Source organism: Hippichthys cyanospilos, chromosome 10 (genome assembly GCF_059441005.1).
Source record: "Hippichthys cyanospilos isolate Australia breed blue-spotted pipefish chromosome 10, RoL_Hcya_1.0, whole genome shotgun sequence".
In the NCBI taxonomy this organism is placed as follows: domain Eukaryota; kingdom Metazoa; phylum Chordata; class Actinopteri; order Syngnathiformes; family Syngnathidae; genus Hippichthys; species Hippichthys cyanospilos.
The window spans coordinates 2423811-2442394 of NC_142378.1; the positions used below are offsets into that span (position 1 = coordinate 2423811).

At 39.4% G+C, this 18584-nt stretch overlaps 3 protein-coding genes across 7 annotated transcripts; 1 reads left to right on the plus strand and 2 right to left on the minus strand.

Annotated features, from left to right (window-relative positions):
- The first annotated feature begins 366 nt into the window (after positions 1-366).
- On the plus strand, positions 367-6341 carry gtpbp6 (GTP binding protein 6). 2 transcript variants are annotated; one of them, XM_088424780.1, is made up of 12 exons: positions 367-550; positions 659-894; positions 1139-1312; positions 1821-1958; positions 2060-2130; positions 2287-2417; positions 3098-3168; positions 3781-3939; positions 4073-4281; positions 5065-5213; positions 5946-6098; positions 6163-6341. In XM_088424780.1, exons 2-12 carry the CDS (start codon positions 690-692, stop codon positions 6284-6286), a joined length of 1584 nt encoding a protein of 527 aa, XP_088280906.1. In that variant the 5' UTR covers positions 367-550; positions 659-689; the 3' UTR covers positions 6287-6341. The 2 variants fall into 2 exon arrangements, with proteins under 2 accessions (XP_088280906.1, XP_088280907.1); XM_088424781.1 differs by having other exon boundaries at positions 367-894; positions 1142-1312.
- A 638-nt stretch (positions 6342-6979) lies between these two features.
- On the minus strand, positions 6980-12840 carry plcxd1.2 (phospholipase C, X domain containing 1, tandem duplicate 2). 3 transcript variants are annotated; one of them, XM_088425770.1, is made up of 7 exons: positions 12596-12840; positions 11672-11861; positions 11193-11329; positions 10202-10333; positions 9973-10128; positions 9397-9580; positions 6980-7561 (listed from the first exon to the last, which is right to left on the minus strand). In XM_088425770.1, exons 2-7 carry the CDS (start codon positions 11751-11753, stop codon positions 7296-7298), a joined length of 957 nt encoding a protein of 318 aa, XP_088281896.1. In that variant the 5' UTR covers positions 11754-11861; positions 12596-12840; the 3' UTR covers positions 6980-7295. The 3 variants fall into 3 exon arrangements, with proteins under 3 accessions (XP_088281896.1, XP_088281897.1, XP_088281895.1); XM_088425771.1 differs by having other exon boundaries at positions 12507-12840; XM_088425769.1 differs by having other exon boundaries at positions 10202-10330; positions 11672-12840.
- Positions 12841-12990: 150 nt separating this feature from the next.
- plcxd1.1 (phosphatidylinositol-specific phospholipase C, X domain containing 1, tandem duplicate 1) lies at positions 12991-18206 on the minus strand. Of its 2 annotated transcripts, none has more exons than XM_088425772.1 (8): positions 18075-18206; positions 16801-16930; positions 15691-15820; positions 15480-15622; positions 15182-15310; positions 14903-15058; positions 14575-14758; positions 12991-13472 (listed from the first exon to the last, which is right to left on the minus strand). In XM_088425772.1, exons 2-8 carry the CDS (start codon positions 16831-16833, stop codon positions 13240-13242), a joined length of 1008 nt encoding a protein of 335 aa, XP_088281898.1. In that variant the 5' UTR covers positions 16834-16930; positions 18075-18206; the 3' UTR covers positions 12991-13239. The 2 variants fall into 2 exon arrangements, with proteins under 2 accessions (XP_088281898.1, XP_088281899.1); XM_088425773.1 differs by having other exon boundaries at positions 16801-16910; positions 18075-18202.
- Positions 18207-18584: the final 378 nt, after the last annotated feature.

An 18584-nucleotide genomic window follows, 5' to 3' on the forward strand; every position in this document is an offset into this window, starting at 1 on the left:
TATTCGTCGTGCAACTCTTGAGCGGAAACAGCATATTAATAAAAACACTTTTGAGCGATATTGAGGTTTTAAAGCTTAGTGACGCCATACTTATTTAGAGGGCAGTCTTGACATTCAAAATGCAAAAAAAGAAAAAGAACAATTTATTTAGATTATATATTTTTATTTAAACCGCACCTCCGCATAAAAACCGGAAGTGACGTATTGAAAGCATAATGACAGCGAAGGGAAATCGAAATTTTAATTGAATATTAAATGCATAATCATTTTTCTGTGGGAATGAAAGTTATTTTTGTTCGTTTATCGTCTGTCTAAAAAGTTCAAAAAATATCAACAGGAAGTGACGTTTAAAGCAATATGGCAACGATGACACGAGAAAACAAATGTTTTTCCACACTTTTACAAGAAGGATCACCTCAAATTCATGAATAAATTCGCACAGAATTGCGATTTTTTTTTTATAAAACTTAGGTTCTGAAGGAATTGAATAACAAACATGCTATCGTAGTATTTAATTCAAGGAAACCGCTGCCAGCACGCTTTATTTACGGTAAAAAAAAAAAGACATTTTACTAAACCCAACGCAATGGATCAACTGGAGCTGAACATCAATTAGTAAAGTTTTGTATTATGTTGAGATTGTGTTTTACGACTTTAGTTTACAACGTTATTGGGCGTCCTTGAATAACATGGCAGTCGTGACGAGAATCCGTGCGTGGTCGTCCTTCTTGCTCCGAGCCTGCACAAGCCAAAGCTGGCCAGTCGCATCGTTGCCCCCCGCGTGGACAATCTGCAGACACGGAGATGCCCCCATCATCATCCCGCAAAGCAGCAAAGCCTTTGGACTCTTTTCGTGCTGCCGGAAGCGTTTGGGTGACTTCACCAAAGACGGAGGTCAAACGAATACACTCTTAATTTAGGCAAAAGTACAGATATTTGTATTCACACAAACTATGCTCTTTGCAATTCACCTAAATGCAAAAGTAAAAACAAAAAAGCTTTACTCTCAATTATATACCACCATACCATGTTGTGATGACTGTTTTTAAGCGTAAGGAGTCAAATTAAAGTAATCTTGAATACATACACCTATAAAATCAACTTGAGTACACTTCCAAGTGTCGATGTGTTTACTTAGCAGGTTTCACTGAGCAAGAAGAGGATGAGGATGACGTCTTGCTGGAAGAACAGGAGGCGGAAGAGCTGTTCCAGGAGATGCAGCCCAACACGGCGCTCGCAGGGAGCCCGCATCGAGTCTTCGTGGTCCATCCCGATGTCAAGTGGGGAAGCAGGAAGCAATACCTGACCACAGGTAAATTGCACGGTCTGCCTTATTGCACGTAAATTCCTCGTCACTGATTTCGTGCAAAGGTACCGTGTTAAAGTTAAGGCCGGTGTTTCGTTGAGTCGGTCCAAGACAAAATGGTTTTTGCGGCTTGCGTTTTGTAAGTTTTCAAAAATAAGGCTTCAACTTGTTTAGAACCTTTGTCTAAGCAAATTTAGTTTATCTTCATGAATATTAACAATGCCAGGCGTTTATCGCTCTTTTAGCAAGAGATGTTTGAACAAAAATGGCGGTGCAACACATATTGACAGAAAACAATACTCATAGGTCAGGGATTTTTTTAGACGGAATCCGACTTTGTTATTTTGCACAATGAACTGAAATTTAAAAGAATACTTTTTGTAAGGTAACATTGATAAGATAACATGCATGGCAAAAACACTAAAGATATTAATTACAGATAGAACCAATTAAAAAAAAAATGCTCAAAGATCAACCGATATTTGTTTCACCGCATCACATGACTTTTTTGCAGCCGAACTGATGATGGCAGAGGCGGTGGCTCTGGTCAACACGTTGGACAAGTGGACGGTCGTAGACCGTCTCATCCTGTCCACCAAAACCCCAGAGAAAAGGAAGATCTTCGGCAAAGGAAACTTCCAGATGCTCACTGGTACTTTGAGTTTTGCGTCCATACTGCGTTTCGAAGGAACACAATTTAACAACGTTTCAGCATCATGGAACGTGGCTCACGCGTTCCCGTTCCCTGTGTAGAAAAGATCCGAAAGACAGCGGGTGTCACCGCCGTTTTGGTCAACGTGGAGCGTCTGTCGCCGTCCTCCGAGGTAAAATTATCCGGTGGTGCACATGCAATTTTACGTTTACAAACACAGTATGTACGTGCACACGATGCACATTTTTTTTGTGCAAAATGAATCCAAAAAACTTCCAACTTGCCTGGGAAGTTGTAAACCACATGTAATGCGTTTGGTTTCCTCTAGAGGGAGCTAGAGGAAGCGTGGGGGGTGAAGGTATTGGACCGCTACTCACTGGTGCTGCACATCTTTCGCTGTAACGCCAAAACCAGAGAGGCCAAGCTGCAGATCTCATTGGCCGAAATCCCTGTGCTCAGGTACCACCACAAAAAAAAAAAAAAAAACATCGTAAAGACTTGGGAAACATATGCAGCGCTCTCATTTGTTTACGTCCCCCGTCCCAGACGCATCATTTTTGCCGGGGACGCATACTTTCGAATCAGCGCGCGTCCCTCCATCGTTTTTTTGACATCAAAATATTCATCATCGTCCTTCTACTCCTTTACTCAACAAAAACTCCACTCACCAACATTTTTAACAATTTTGTCCGCCATTTTTGTTTCTATCTTGGGAGGGGAAAAAACAACTCATCAAAATCGTCTCAATGCCATTTCATGCAATACTTGATATCCTCCATTTTTTTTTTCAATCAACACTTAAGCACATTAAGGACATTTCCAGATACTTAAGGATGAAATCGATACTTAACCCTTGGGGGCTTTTGAATAACATTTTACACGTTATTTTTCTTCCAAAAAATGTCACTGCTTTTGAGGTGTCATAACAAAATCATTTATGAATATATTTTACTTTGAATATATATATATATATATATATATATATATTAGCAAAAAAAATTATAACTTATCCCTTTTTTGCATTTTCACGGACCCAACAGTTTTCAGAGGTAAAATGAGCACTGCATATGATAACAAACGTAAACTCAAATATGGAATAAATAAATAAGGGTGTTTAGAGGTGAAATCTTTCTTGGCAGGTCACGTCTGAAGAATGAATTTTTCAACTTGGACCAGCAAGGCGGAGGCACCCGATACATCGGCGGCTCGGGTAAACGACATCGTAAACCCTGATTGACTGAAGTCACATGACTTCATCACATGACCTGACTCGAGTCAGGTCACTTGATTTGACTCATGTGCTTTGACTCGAGTCGCCGCGAGATTGAAAAGCGTGTCAAGTCCAATTTCCATTTGGAAATCAGCGTTTACAAAATTGAAAATGGTATGGTCTGTCTTTGTCGTCTCTGACGTGAGGAAATTAACTGGTCTCTACCGCCACCTAGTGTCTTGAGGTGAATTTCTGTTTGTTGACATAGTTTGACTGCCGATCAACAGAATGTTGCAAAAATTGCAGGAAAATCGATGTCATAAATCCTATTAAAACGCATCTCAAAGATTGTAATTATAATGGTTTCATATGGTCCAAAATTTGGACAATGATTATTTTGTTACACAAAATTTCGCACGTCCAGCTGGAATCCCATCGAAATGTCAGAATCGTTGCATTTTGAAACTGAAATCATTTGCTGGAAATTCTAGCTCCCTAGTGTCCCCCCCCCCCCCCCGTTGATTCTTTTATGATATCATAAAAAAAATCAAAGGAAGTTCCATAATTTGTCACATAATTCCACAAGGGTTAAATTTTGATGGGTCCGCGCAGGCGAGACGCAGCTGGAGGTCCGGCAGAGGCTGCTGAGGGAGCGCGAGACGAAGATCCGCGCGGCGCTGGAAAAACTGAGCGGGAAGCGGCGAATGCTTCGAAGCCGCCGGAAGCACAAGGAGTTCCCGCTCGTTTCCGTACTGGGATACACAAACTGTGGTGAGGCGCGGCGCTTTGGAACCTCTCGGGTCTTCAAAGTGTGACATCGGAGACAGTGAACGCTATGAAAACAACCGATGACAAATAGAACGGAATTTTGTCCCCCGTCTCATTTTGCCGGCGTGTCCGCAAGGCAAAACCACTCTCATCAAAGCCTTGACGGGCGACGAGGGGATGCGGCCGCAGGATCGCCTTTTCGCCACGCTGGACGTGACGCTTCACGCCGGCCGGCTGCCCGGCCGCGTCGCTGTCCTCTACGCTGACACCGTCGGTTTCCTCTCGCAGCTGCCGCACCAGCTCATCGACTCGTTCGCCGCCACCCTGGAGGACATCAAGCATTCCGTACGTACAGTATGTACTGTGTGTGTGTATGTATATATATATATATATATACATTTATATATTTAAAAAAAAAATATATATATATATATATATATACATTTATATATTTAAAAAAAAAAATATATATATATACATTTATACATTAAAAAAATATTAAATATATTAAAAAATATTTAAAAAAATTATATATATATTATATAAATATTATATAAATTATATATATATTATAAATTATATATATATATATATACATTTATATATTTAAAAAAAAAAATATATATATATACATTTATACATTAAAAAAATATTAAATATATTAAAAAATATTTTAAAAAATTATATATATATATATATATATATATATATTTCCGTGTCGCGGGCCGCATGTTTACGCAGATAATCGGCGTCATTAAGATTCTGGTCTGCCATTGGTTGGTGTCGTGTCAAATTAAGATAAGATTATCTATAAAAATTGCATACCTAAATCTAATATATGTATATATATATATATGTGACACAACACCAACCAATGGCAGACCAGAATCTTAATGACGCCGATTATCTGCATAAACATGCGGCCCGCGACGCGGAAATTCTCATTTATAGCGATCATTATTATTATACTGTTTAGTGCATAAGCAGAAACCTGAGTCAGGACCCGTCACCGATATCTCACGGTGTGTAGGGAGAAGAAATCACGTGACGTTCTAATCTCACGAGATCTACTTGTACAAGATCTCACCCCATCCCTAATACAAACTGTTTTTATGTCTGTTTACGCAGGACGTGTTGATTCACGTGCGGGACGTCAGCCATCCCGAAAACGTGAACCAGAAGGCCAACGTGTTGAACGTCTTGAAGAACCTACAAATACCTGACGCGCTAATAAGTTCTATGATTGAAGTCCACAACAAGATTGACCTCATTGACAAGTGGGTCAAGTTTTTTTTTTTTTTTGCTTATTAGTCTAGGCCAGCAAAAGCAAACAATCATAGCCGGTGATAACTACGGTACTTTTTTTTTAAACGCTAGGTCTGACCTAATTTGAGGTTCATGCCAATATTTGCCAAACATACAGTGAATAAGTTAGATAGTATTGGTGTTCTAGTATCGGCTGCCTTTACGAGTACCTGATACATCAAATTAAAGCCAGTGTTATCACTCGCCCTTCCCATTTTGTCATATTTGACAAGTCCATTTTCCTAAGCTAATGACCGTTAGCTTTTTTTTTTTTTACACTTCAAACCATTCATGAGTCATGATCTATACTGAAGTTCTGACAATATTTTGCAAACATCAAAAAGTTAGCCCTGTAGTATCACTAGCCAGTATCGGCTGTCTTTAGAAGTACCCGATACATTGAAATAATGACATTATTGGTACTCACCCTTCCCATTTCGTCATATTTGACAAGTAAGTCAATTTACCTTGTTTTTTTAGCCTGTTTGTCAAAAGAAAACAATCATAACTAGTGATAGCTTTTTTATACACCAGATACCAGTCATGAGTCATGATCTATTTTGAGGTTCATGACAATATTTGGCAAACATAAATAAGATAGCTCTGTAGTATCAGTAGCTGGTATCGGCTGTCTTTAAAAGTACCCGATACATTGAAAAAATGACAGAATTGGTACTCACTCATCCCATTACGTGATTTTCCAGCTATGAAGCAACGGAAGCCGACGCCCTGGCGATCTCGGCCCTAGATGGGCGCGGCCTGGAAGCGCTGAGGGCAGCGTTGGAGGAGCGCGTGGTGGCCGCGACGGGCAAACGCGTCGTCAACCTGAAAGTGGACCTCGGCACGCCACAGCTCAGGTGAGGAAAGTATTGGGTCCAGACTCTACACGCGGATTGCACGATTCATCTTTGTGGTCCTCAGTTGGCTGCACAAAGCCGCCGCCGTGCAGGACGTCAGCGTGGACGCCGACGAGGGCACGGCCGTCGTCAAAGTGGTCATCGGCGACGCCGCCTACGGACGCTACAAGAAGATGTTTGGCGAGTGACAAGCTACAGGATGTGCATATGGAAAAAATGAATAAAATCTTTAACTTTTGTAAACCGTGTGGTTGCTTTTGGATTATTTTAATATTAAAATGTTTTTGTTTTTCAATCAAGTCAAATGGGCAATAAAAATAAGACGTCATTGGGATTGCTTCATTCTAGAGACTTACTAAATTAGATTAACTATACTTTTACTAGTAAAGGAGAAATACAGCCGCTTGATATTTTTTGTTCCACTAGATGGCACCCTTGACAAAAATGCTATGGAAATTTTGCGTACTTTTAATCCACTATCCTTTACTTTTAAAAAAGTGCACCATCTAGTGGTGTAAAATATCACAAGTGCTTCACGAGGCTTCATTTTTCCATCAGTAATCATAACATTTGCAAAATATGCCACTATATTGATGCTATTAATGTTAAATATATACACGGTATTTGTGTATTATAGAGTTTGATTTAACTGCATAAATAAGTCAAGCAGGAAATCATAAAAAAAAACCTAAGATTCTTTTTAGAGAAACAAAAATACCACAGGGAGTAATACATTTCCTACCGTAGCAGTCACAAGTATGGACTGGATTTTTCATTTTCGAACTTCATTTGAAAAAGGCTAAATTAAGTGAACAATAATGGACCATTTGAAAAAAATATTGCTATAGTGATTAGTGAATTATGGAAGACTGTTTTGGGGATAACATTTAAATTTTACTTTTTTTAATTAATTATATTTTCCATTCATTCAGGACCCCAGAAAACCAAAATTTGTAAAATAGCAGCAGCACTCAGTATTATTCCCAACTTCTGCTGCGGAATTTAATGAATCATGTCGTGTGAGTTTAACGTGATACAAAAAGATGAATGGATAAAAAAACAAATAATAATGTTGAGAGTTGTTGCTACAAACGTGAGCACCACGGAAAGCTAAGTCTCACCTTGTCTTAGCGCACAATAATAAAAACGTTGTTCATCGAACAGATTTGATCGGTCACAGTGTCCGCGAGCGTTCTGCTAGCATCCGTTTTCCGCCTGCCATTTTTTGTCCTTGAGAAGTTTGGCATTGAGTCCGACCACAAGGGGGCAGAGTGGCAGCGGGCCCACGAAGTCCCCGGCGATGATGTTGAGGCTTTGGGGGTCCGAGCCGGGGGTCTGCTGCTGCACCCATTCGCTCAGGCTCTGCCACTGGGCCCAGGTCAGCGAGCGCAGGGATTCCTTGGGGTTGGTGATGATGTACTTCCTGTACGCCGTCAAGTTGAGGCCCGCCACGAAGAATCCCTCTGCAGGGGGTCGTAAACCACAATTAAGCCATCCACAATACCGTTTGGGATCCGGGTCATGGCGCCGACTCAAATTCCGTGCCAACATTAATCTGTTCCTTTGATAATCAAACCTAGTGGCATTATGTTAATTATGGAAATTCCTTAGATTTTTTTTTGTATTGTATTATCAATGGCAAAATTTCTAGGAGGTGATTAAAACATGTAAAATTTCAAAATTTTTGGCCGTTTGGGATCCGGGTCATGGCGCCAACTAAAATTCCGTGCCAACATTCTGTTCCTTTGATAATCAAACCTAGTGGCATTATGTTAATTATGGAAATTCCATAATTCCATAACTACAATACAACCAGTATTGTAGTATTATCAATGGCAAAATTTCTAGGTGATTAAAACATGTAAAATTTCAAAATTTCACGGTTCTCACACTTCTATGTGATTGCAGCTGGACGTACGAGTTTTTGTGTACAAAATGTATCATTGTCCAAATTTTTGTACCGTATAAAACCATTATAATTACAATTATTGAAATGCATTTTTATAGGATGTATTACATTGATTTTCCTGCGATTTTTGCAACTTTCAGTTGAGTGGCGATCAAACTACGTCAGCAAACAGAAAATTTTGTGTACAAAATGTATCATTGTCCAAATTTTGGACCATATAAAACCATTGTAATTACAATTATTGAAATGCATTTTCATAGGATGTATTACATTGATTTCCCTGCGATTTTTGCAACTTTCAGTTGAGTGGCGATCAAACTACGTCAGCAAACAGAAAATTTTGTGTACAAAATGTATCATTGTCCAAATTTTGGACCATATAAAACCATTATAATTACAATTATTGAAATGCATTTTCATAGGATGTATTACATTGATTTTCCTGCGATTTTTGCAACTTTCAGTTGAGTGGCGATCAAACTACGTCAGCAAACAGAAAATTTTGTGTACAAAATGTATCATTGTCCAAATTTTGGACCATATGAAACCATTATAATTACGATTATTGACATGCATTTTCATAGGATGTATTACATTGATTTTCCTGCGATTTTTGCAACTTTCAGTTGACTGGCGATCAAACTACGTCAGCAAACAGAAAATCTTGAGTTTTTTAAGAAAGTAGGTGGCGGTAGAGACCAGTTGACGGCTATGTCTTAAAGCAGGGGTGTCAAACTCATTTTTTATCGTGGGCCACATTGTAGTTATAGTTTCTGTCAGAGGGCCGGAACAAATCTAAAAATTGTCTAAAATAACATCCTTAAGTCATTGCTTAAATTTTAAGGTACCCCCGAATTTCTCTAAAATCCTGAAAATTTAGGGAGTTAAAAATAGAAAACAGTGTCTAATAAACGCCGTTTTCGCTTGTTTACATCCCTACCTAGTTTTGAAATGAGAGGCCGATAAAAACTGTTCAAAAGATACATTTGTTTAGCTAGAAACTTGAAATCAAATCCGCATTTGTCGGGGCACGTAAAATGATGTGGCGGGCCGGTTCTGGCCCCCGGGCCTCGAGTTTGACACCTGTGTCTTAAAGGTCATCGTCACATCGCAGACTGCGTAAACAGACTATACCATTTTTCAATCATTTGCGGGTGTAATTCAACCTACATATGTATGGATAGAACTGATTTTCACAGGGGTTAATCTTGCCAAAAATATTCAAACCCCAAAAAAACAATATCCATTTTCTACAGCCGCTTATCCCCACAGGAGTCGCAGGCTCGCTGGCGCCTATCTCAGCTGTCTTCGGGCAGTAAGCGGGGGGCAGCTGGAAACTGTACAAAAAAACGATATATTCAGGTGAACCTGAGTGTGATGCGGACTCACGTGGCCGTCCCAGCTGCTTGTTCCATTCCAGGAAGCTGATGGCGGCGCGGGCCGTGCGTTGGTTGGCCCACCAGTAGGGGATGCTGGGGAGCAGATCGGCGTGTCGGGAGGCTACGTCGGCGTCGTAGGAGAGCAGGACCTGCCGACCCGACGCCCAAAGGCGCCGCAGGGACCAGTCCGCTTCCTAGAGAGGGGATCGGGTCCAGGGAAGGAAATGGTTGGCGGGATTCCGACTTTGATTTCAGAATTCGGACTTTGTTCTGAGAAGGCTCACTTTCAAGCCGTCATTTGGACTTTAAAGCCATTCATTGACTTTGCGAAAACCCTCAGGCTTCAAAGTCCGACTTGGGACTTTCAAGTACAATAATATGGCGTTAAATTATGAATTCTGAGCACAAAGTGGGCCTTCTCAATTTCAGAATTCAGACTTGAAAGTGAGTTTCAAGTCAGAATTTCGACTCTAAAAATCAAAGATTTTTAGGTCAGAATCCCGAAAATAAAAACACTTTTCCAACAGGTGAAAAACAAACGATGACCCAAAGCATACCACATCACGCCCGCCACGCACTCACTCACCTGGCGCAGACAGAGTTTGGCGCCGAAAATCTTCTTGAGGCTGCAAATGAAAAAGTGATGCAGCACATCGCTCAGCCCTTCAAAGTGCCTGCAGGCCAAGATGACCACCTCCTTTGGGTGAGCGTCCAGCCAGGACGCCACCGACCATAGTGTCTCCTGATTGGTCGACACTCGCGTCAGCATACCATCTAACTGCTCGGTGTTCCCGTTTCGCTCGAGCGCCACTCACCAGGACGGTGACGTGTGTATATAAGATGTGTGTGAAGTACAAGTCCGCTGATTGGTCGCAGGGTTTGTGGGCCACGCGCAGGTCAAAATAGCGGATGCCCATCGACAGCTGGTCTTCGATGCAGCGATCCTGCTTGCGCGGGCAAGTCCAATGTTTACAAATGGTATGATGCAACAATCAAAAATCATAGTTTAATATCGAAAATGCTTATATATATATATATATATATATATATATATATATATATATATATATATATATATATATATATCCAATTGGTTGATAGCTGAGCCTTTAGCATGACATGTCATTTAGCAAGGGTAAAAATGTGGATTTAAAAGTTTATTGATACATGATAAATAATCAATACATCAATTCGACATTATTTTGCTTATAACGGCTACACATGGGGTATGCTTTTAGTACACAGGTGTCAAACTCGAGGCCCGGGGGCCAGAACCGGCCCGCCACATCATTTTATGTGGCCCGACAAATGCGGATTTGATTTCAAGTTTCTAGCTAAACAAATGTATCTTTTGAACAGTTTTTATCGGCCTCTCATTTCAAAACTAGGTAGGGATGTAAACAAGCGAAAACGGCGTTTATTAGACACTGTTTTCTATTTTTAACTCCCTAAATTTTCAGGATTTTAGAGAAATTCGGGGGTACGTTAAAATTTAAGCAATGACTTAAGGATGTCTTTTTTTAGACAATGTTTTTGATTTGTTCCGGCCCTCTGACAGAAACTATAACTACAATGTGGCCCACGATAAAAAATGAGTTTGACACCCATGTTTTAGTACATTTTAATAAGACAGGTATTAACATTTTCTCACCTTTTTCTCATTTCAAATGTGTACAGCAAATGGTACACTTTCATATTTCTGTTACCGACAATAATATGGCATACGTTTTTAAAATTCCTTGTAAAAATTCCTTCTGCGACAGTACTTGTCATGTCTGTTAAGTTTCAGACCTCCATTTGTGGTACCTGCGTGGTGGCCCATTTGAAGACTGTGGGCCTGGTGAGGCAGCAGCAAAGTCCATCCAGAACCCTGAACAGGTCCGACTCGGACCTCACCAAGGGGGAAGTGATGTCCAGACAGTAGCTCATTGTGTCGTGACTTCCTGGAAAACACACAAATATATATACACACAACACACACACACACAAAACACGCTCTCAACAGCTAGAACTGGTTTACTGCTATGATAAACTGCAAAAGGAATTTTTGCAGCTCAAACACCCCCGCTCTGTGTGAATACGGTTCCGACAAAAATAACATTATAAAATGTCAACTAACTGCAGTCAAAACAGCATAATTAGTCTCCTTAACTTTTAGGATGATTGTAAAGGAATCAATATTTACATTTTTACATATATGCATCGACGTCATAATGACGTAATTTCAGGTATCGTCTTTGTTGTCATTGATGAAATCGGGAGATTTGGAATTAAAGAGACAGTACCAGGTATCGCTAAGTGGGTCAGCGGGATGTCCAGGAGCTCATCCGGCAAATTCGACATCCAGTCCTCGCACCAGTGTTCCATGTCTGGGTTCTCCTAAAAGTCGCTGAACACGGAACGCGTCGCTGAGGACGGCTTCTCCCTCATGTCACGCAGGATGAATCGATAACCTTCGATTATTTCATCTTGTACCTTTAAAAGGTCGGGTCAAAGGTTAAACAGGAAGTAGAAGTAACTGCCGACTTTCTGGGAGAAACAAAGCTAAAGATCGCGCTTTTGGTCGTTTGGCTTGTCCCAGTTGGTAGAAAACTGGTCTTGTCACAGTGTCATCAAGTCGCTCGTTCGGACCCGCCTTCTTTTCACTTGTCTATTATGGTTGTCAAGTGTGTGGGGCTACGCATGCGCACTTTAGCAAACAGAGATGAAATAAGCGACAAGATCGTTCCCTCGTAGCGCGCTTGCGAGCGTGCTAGCTACCGCAAACGGAGAATAAACGCTATACTGTTAACTTCAAACGTGACAAATACCCCATCATACGTGCATATTTATATATAAAATTATTATTAACTCGGAAGTCAAGAAAGTTCCAAATAAATATTTAAAGGGCCAGCCACCAGTTTTAATGAGGGTCATTATCGTAATACAGTATTACCATTTTATATTAAGTATAACAGTGCTCCAGCGAATATTTTAAGGTCAAGTGTGTAAAATAATCGATCACATTTACCATGCACTTATAACCAAGTGCCACAATAGCGTTTGTGCTTTGATTTAGCATACGTTAACGGTATCGTATTGAAGTCTAATTTGGATATTTTCACATAGGGGCTTACTCACATTTAATAAAAGGGGGTGATGAATTTGGAATATAAATGTACAATTTTTCAGTATCGTCCCATGGTAAGCTCCAACCAAAGTCCACTCACTTTTGTGGGATACTGTAGAGGAGGAACACATGGTATACAAAAGATTCTTCTGTGACAAACCTTTTCCGAAGCATAATTCTAATTTGAATTGAGCAAATCCTTAGCATTGGCAAATTGGTCCAATTTGGAGGCGTGCGCAATGTAAACGACTCATTGGTCTATGTCACAAAGCTTTTAAATGACTTAGGTTCTCTCATGATGATGTCACAAAGATTTGGAAATTTCACAAGTGCTGAATATCAAGATATGCAAATTCAAACCTCTGGAAATATTCGGGTGAGTTTAAGTGAAAAAACAAGACGGACAATGAAGGATTTCTCATGAAAACTCCCCTCATTGTACCCGTTGGGTTTATTTTCTGATTTTTTTTAGATTTAAAGGATCCAAATATACAATTGGCAAATTCCAAAATAAGATATTTAATTCTAAGTGTTAGCATGTATGTCGAAGCACCGGCAAAAACAAACCGAGGTATCAATATAACGGATACTAAAGCAAAAAATTTAGTTAAATCAGTACTCCTGATCACTAGTTGGCGCTATACTACAGCAATGCTGGGGGAAGGTCAAGAATTCTTGCACAACGATTCAAATTTGACATTGCCATGTAATAGAATTGAACTTTGCGAGGGTGGGGAACAGGAGTTACTTAATTTTGTTGTTAAGCGATACAACGACTTGCGCAAATTGGCCTTCGGTGACAAAATCAGCCGCCACAATGTTGAGCGCATGTGAGCCCCCGCCGGGCGTCTGCTTCTGAAGCCACCAAAGCAGCTCCTTGTTGTTGGACTTCACCACGTCCTTCAGAGTCTTGTGCAGATTCTTTCCTACGTACTTCAGGTCCACGGTTAAGTTGATCCCGGTGACAAAAAACCCTCCTGCAACATTTAAATTGTTTTGTTTTTCAAAATATATAAATATATATATACATGTGTAGACGTGTATTTTTTGTGTGTGTATATAGCTAGCTAGCTAACTGAAGATAGTAAACAATAGATGATATACTGTAGATCTGTAGGATGTTAGCTTGCTAGCATAGAAGCAGCTACTAGCTTTCTCAAGATAGCTATATTGCTAGATATACTAAGAATAGCTACTGCGCTAGCTTGCTAGCTTGACAGATAGCTCACGGTTTAGCTTGCTAGCTTGATAACTAGATATAGCTCATATGCTCGTTATTTTGTTGTGTTTTGTGGCTTTTGCCCGGTCTTTTACACATAAGTATATCTGTATACATCAGTGTATTTTTTGTATTAGTATTATGTATTAGAAGACAATAGATGGTATACTGTGTAAATAGCTAGCATGTTAGCTTACTAGCTTGACAGGCAGCTACTAGCTTTCTCAAGCTAGCTTTGTTGCTATACTATGGATAGCTAGCTGGCTAGCTTGACAGCAAGAAAGTTAGCACGTTAGCGTTCTAGTTTGATAAAGCTAGAATGCTAGTTATTTTATTTTGTTTTGTGGCATTTACACGGTCTTCTGAGAGATCGCTACAAGCTGCCTCTCAAGCTAGCAAGCTGACATGCTAGCTATCTACAGTATATCATCTATTATGGCCGACTAATATTTATAGCTAGCTAGTTTTATACTCTAAAAAAATCACATAGGGATACCGCAGTATGTTGCTATATAGCTATCGGGTTAACTTGCTAGTTTGATAGCAAGAAAAAGCTAGTTTGTAAGTTATTTTACTGTGTTATGTGGCATTTACTTGTCTTCAGCATACAGTGTATGTACATATGATCTTGCTAGCTTGAGAGGCAGCTACTAGCAATCTCTCAGGCTAACTATGTTGCAAGATATACAAGCTAGCTAGCGACTTAGCTTGCTAGCTTGACAGTAAGATAGCTAGATTTCAATGGTTGTAAAAACAAAATGTGTACTAATGCTAGTATCAACTTGGACATTAGCTTGTCAGTTTTGATAGGTAGCTATATCAAATATGCTAGTTATTTTATTGCGATTTGTGGCATTTACCCGGTCTTCCGCTCCGCTTCTTTTGCTCCAGGTTGTCTATCAAGTCGTTCACCTTGATTTTGTTGGCCCACCAGTAAGTAATGTGGCTCCACATGTCGTTGTTGCTGTTGACAATGGAGGCATTCTCATAGGACACAATCACCTGATGGCCCGATGCCCAAAGACTCTGAAGGGTTGGTGAACTCTGAAATACAAATTGTGATCATTGGCTATCGATTGCAGCTATCGATACTAGTGATCAACCTGATCATTATTTGTCAATTATTTTTTTTGCACCCTTATTTTAAAGGCCAAACTAAAATCATAAAAAATATGTCGTCAAGAGTACCGTTTTGGGACAGATTTTGGAACGGAAGATGTTTCGTATGGTCTCCAGCAGCTTCATGTGGTGCTGGTTGTTCATGTTTAAGAAGTGGCTGAAGGACAGGATGACCACCTCTTTGGAATGAGTGTGCAGCCAGTGTGCAATCTCACGCAGAACCGTCTGTCAGAAAACCACAACCACACAAGAATCAATCCAAATCAAATGAAACCACTTGCACGGATCACGGGCAGAAAATAAAACCGCTTAGCTGTTGTACTCAGCGGTTGCCGAGCGGTGGCGTACCTCCACCGTGTTCTTGCTGTAGAAGCAGTGGTAGAAGTAGAGGTTGGAGGATTTGTCGTTCGTTTTAAGCGCGATCCGCAAGTCGAAGTAACGGCTGCCGGAGTTCAGCTGCTGAGTCACCGTGGCGTCCTTGCAAAACATTTGTAGAGCACCGTTTGGAAAATTACAAAATTTACTTTATTTATTGACCAACATTTTCAGGTTTTTCAATGTTGTTATAGATCTTTGCTTGCAATCTTTTCCAATCTCCAGCAGAGGTCACTGTTGAACGCCGATACACTGCTGGAAGTATTATCACCTGAGTCATGGCCCACTTGTGCGCAAAGGGTCGAATGATCGGTTTCATGTATTTGTCCGCCTTTTGCAGAATGTCAGGCTGGGACGGGTCCACGGGAGATTTGCTTTTTTTATCCAAAGAGTACGTGATGGCGTTGTGGCTTCCTGCACGGACGAGGAAAACGAGGAAGGTCATTATTGGTCAAGGTTGACCAATAAGAGCGTGTGCCTACCTGGGATGGCCAAGTGGAAAAGCGGTTTGTCCCGCAGGGCATTCGGAACGAGACTCATCCATTTGTCCATGGGAATATGCTTCACTCTTTTGCCACTTCTCAGCTCCATGGCATCCTGCTCAGTGTCGTCCTTAACATTTGGGTAACGTTTTAGGACCATCATCAAAACGAGTGAAAAAAATGGTGTAACGGTATTTTTTTTTTACTGTCAAAAAAATGAAACTAACACCCCATATGTTCAATAATTTTGAGACACCCATCTGCAGTAAAATGTTGCAACGTAAAGAAATAGATGTTGAGTTTTGTCAATGTGAATTATTTGAACACAATTTCTGTTCGGTGTTCGAAATTCTGGTTACAGCTGGTTTAGAATGCTTATAATATACAGCTGAAATCACACGAGAAGACGGGAAATGAAAACAGTTTCGAACACTAAATAGTCACTTATAAGCGCGTTACTTTAAATGGATTTGTATTTGTTTCGTAATTCAATCCCAAAACAATTTTGCCTTTCAATTCTATGCAGGTAATTACATTTTTTTAACGCTGTTTGGCTGAATCAAGATCAAAACATGGCTGCTGGATTATTAATAATGAATTAAGTACTGTTTTGCGTTGTTCAAAAGTAATTTAAGCATTCAAATAAAGGATGTACAAAAGTAATTACGGTTTGTATACACTACTTTAGCCAGACGCTTGAAAAAGAATACAAAATATGTCTGAAGAATTTCAATACACGTAAATATATGTCTTTGGGACTGAATTTTTTTTTTTTTGTTTTTAATGAGCGACTTGACAGTCGACTTTGATGTCACTAGTACTAACGAAAATCGTAAAAACCTTTTTTCCCTAACATTTTAAAAGACCAAGCAATCCAACATTTTTGTTTTTTTTTGTTGTGTGTTGAAATGTGCGCCATACATTAAAAATGAAAAGAATCTTTCATTTTCTGAAAAAAAAAAATCACTAAATGAGAATTTCAGCGCCACAGACGGCACGTTTACGCAATTGTGACAGAAAAATACGACCAAATCGGAGAAATTGAAAGCAGCCGTCCATATTCTACCCGTCCATATCGGAAGTATATAAAATTTAATAATATAATATTACCTCCACGGTTGTGGTGCAGAGAAGCGCTCCCATGACCGCTGCTCAAATGACGTCAAAATCTTCGCTTTTCAGACTCGAGCGCACTGTTGGTCCAACTGGTTGAATTTACTCTGAAACCACAAACTCACGACTAAAATAGCGTTAAATGTGTCTATGATGAGTCTTCTAAGAAAAAAAAGGTCTTTGTCATTCATCCCGGACATGCACTTTTGTAGGTACGCAAGGACTTTTCAAAAATTCTTTTTGACGCGTTTGTCTTTCAGGATTGCCAAAAAGACTTTCATTTTTTTATTATTTTTTTTTTATTATGGCGTTTCTTTTAAAGCATTCATCAACATTGAAGAAAAAAATAACGCACGCAAAAACAAAAACAAAAAAATGAAATGAGTTGTATTTTCTGTTCCCATCCTTTCTAAACTCATTTTTTTGGATAACGGCCAAGTCTGGGGTCACGAGTTTAGGGATGCGGGTACAATTTAACGCATTTATAAAAGAGAAGCCTACCAGATGACCCTCAGGAAAAAGGCTTTGTTTTTGCCACGTGAAGTGTAATTGCAATAAAAAAAGAATTAGCTTGTTTTTTTTAGCACGTTTATTATTTTTTTCAGTTTTAGACTAACATGTTACCTGTCTAAAAAACTTGTTGAAAGTTGATTTATAATGCTTTTTTTATTTGTATTTTTTATTATGTTTTTATATTGTTTTTTAAAAGTTTTTTTACACATTTTTTTAGATTTAGGTATGCAATTTTTATAGATAATCTTAAAGAAACATTATTGGGACAGATTTTGGATTGGAAGATGTGTTCTATGCCAGTGGTTCTCAAATGGGGGTACAGGTACCCCTGTGGGTACTTGAAGGAACTCCAGGGGGCACTCAAGATTTTAAATAAGACAAACGTGCAAAAATCCTTTAAAAAATGTTTCAGGAAAATATAAATTGATGAAATGTTATTTTCAGTCGGTTATTCTTCCCAACTTGTCACGTGCCACCTCTCGTTACCTGTCAAGTTAATGATTTACTTTCGTGAACACATCTCTACTCTGATCCCAAAAGAGGACTCTTCTTTTTTTGTGGACAGATATACATTACACTAATAATCTTTTGAAAATTAAAAAAAAGAATATTACATTTACAGAAGTCGACACCCAATGCGTGATGAAGACGTTGTTTTTAGCAGCCTTCAAGTACATTCGAACGTAATTGCGAATACACCCAAACGTCTTTGAAGGTAGCATCAGAAGTTCCGAGGATATTTTGTTTCCAGTACTCACTTGTGTCTCAACTTTGACATCGTTGCTCTCTCCTGCGGCGTCCATTACGACGGGCGAAAACCGGTTTCGCAGGTGAGGTGATGACCCCACGTGACCTCTTGAAACTCATAGGACAGCCAATGGGGACCGTCCTTAGACAGGAGTGATGAAACAGGTTTGGAAACGAACTAGTCAACAGCTTGGTTATTTATTTGTCACTGAATTTTATTGATTTTTTTTTTACTATTATTTTCTTTGTGATAAAGTAACTATTCTTGTGGCTTTACAGCTATTGTAATCTTTCTGGGGATTGCGAAAGTACTAATATTAGTAGTCAATAGAAGAAAAAATCCTTAATGTTATATTTTTTTAAAAAAACAATGACGTAAATATATTTTATTTTCTTCAGTACAAACATTTTCTCAGGAAAAATAGCTGTAAAGGGGAAATTTTTGTGGCTTTACAGCTATTTTTCCTGAGAAAATGTTTGTACTGAAGAAAATAAAATATATTTACGTCATTGTTTTTAAA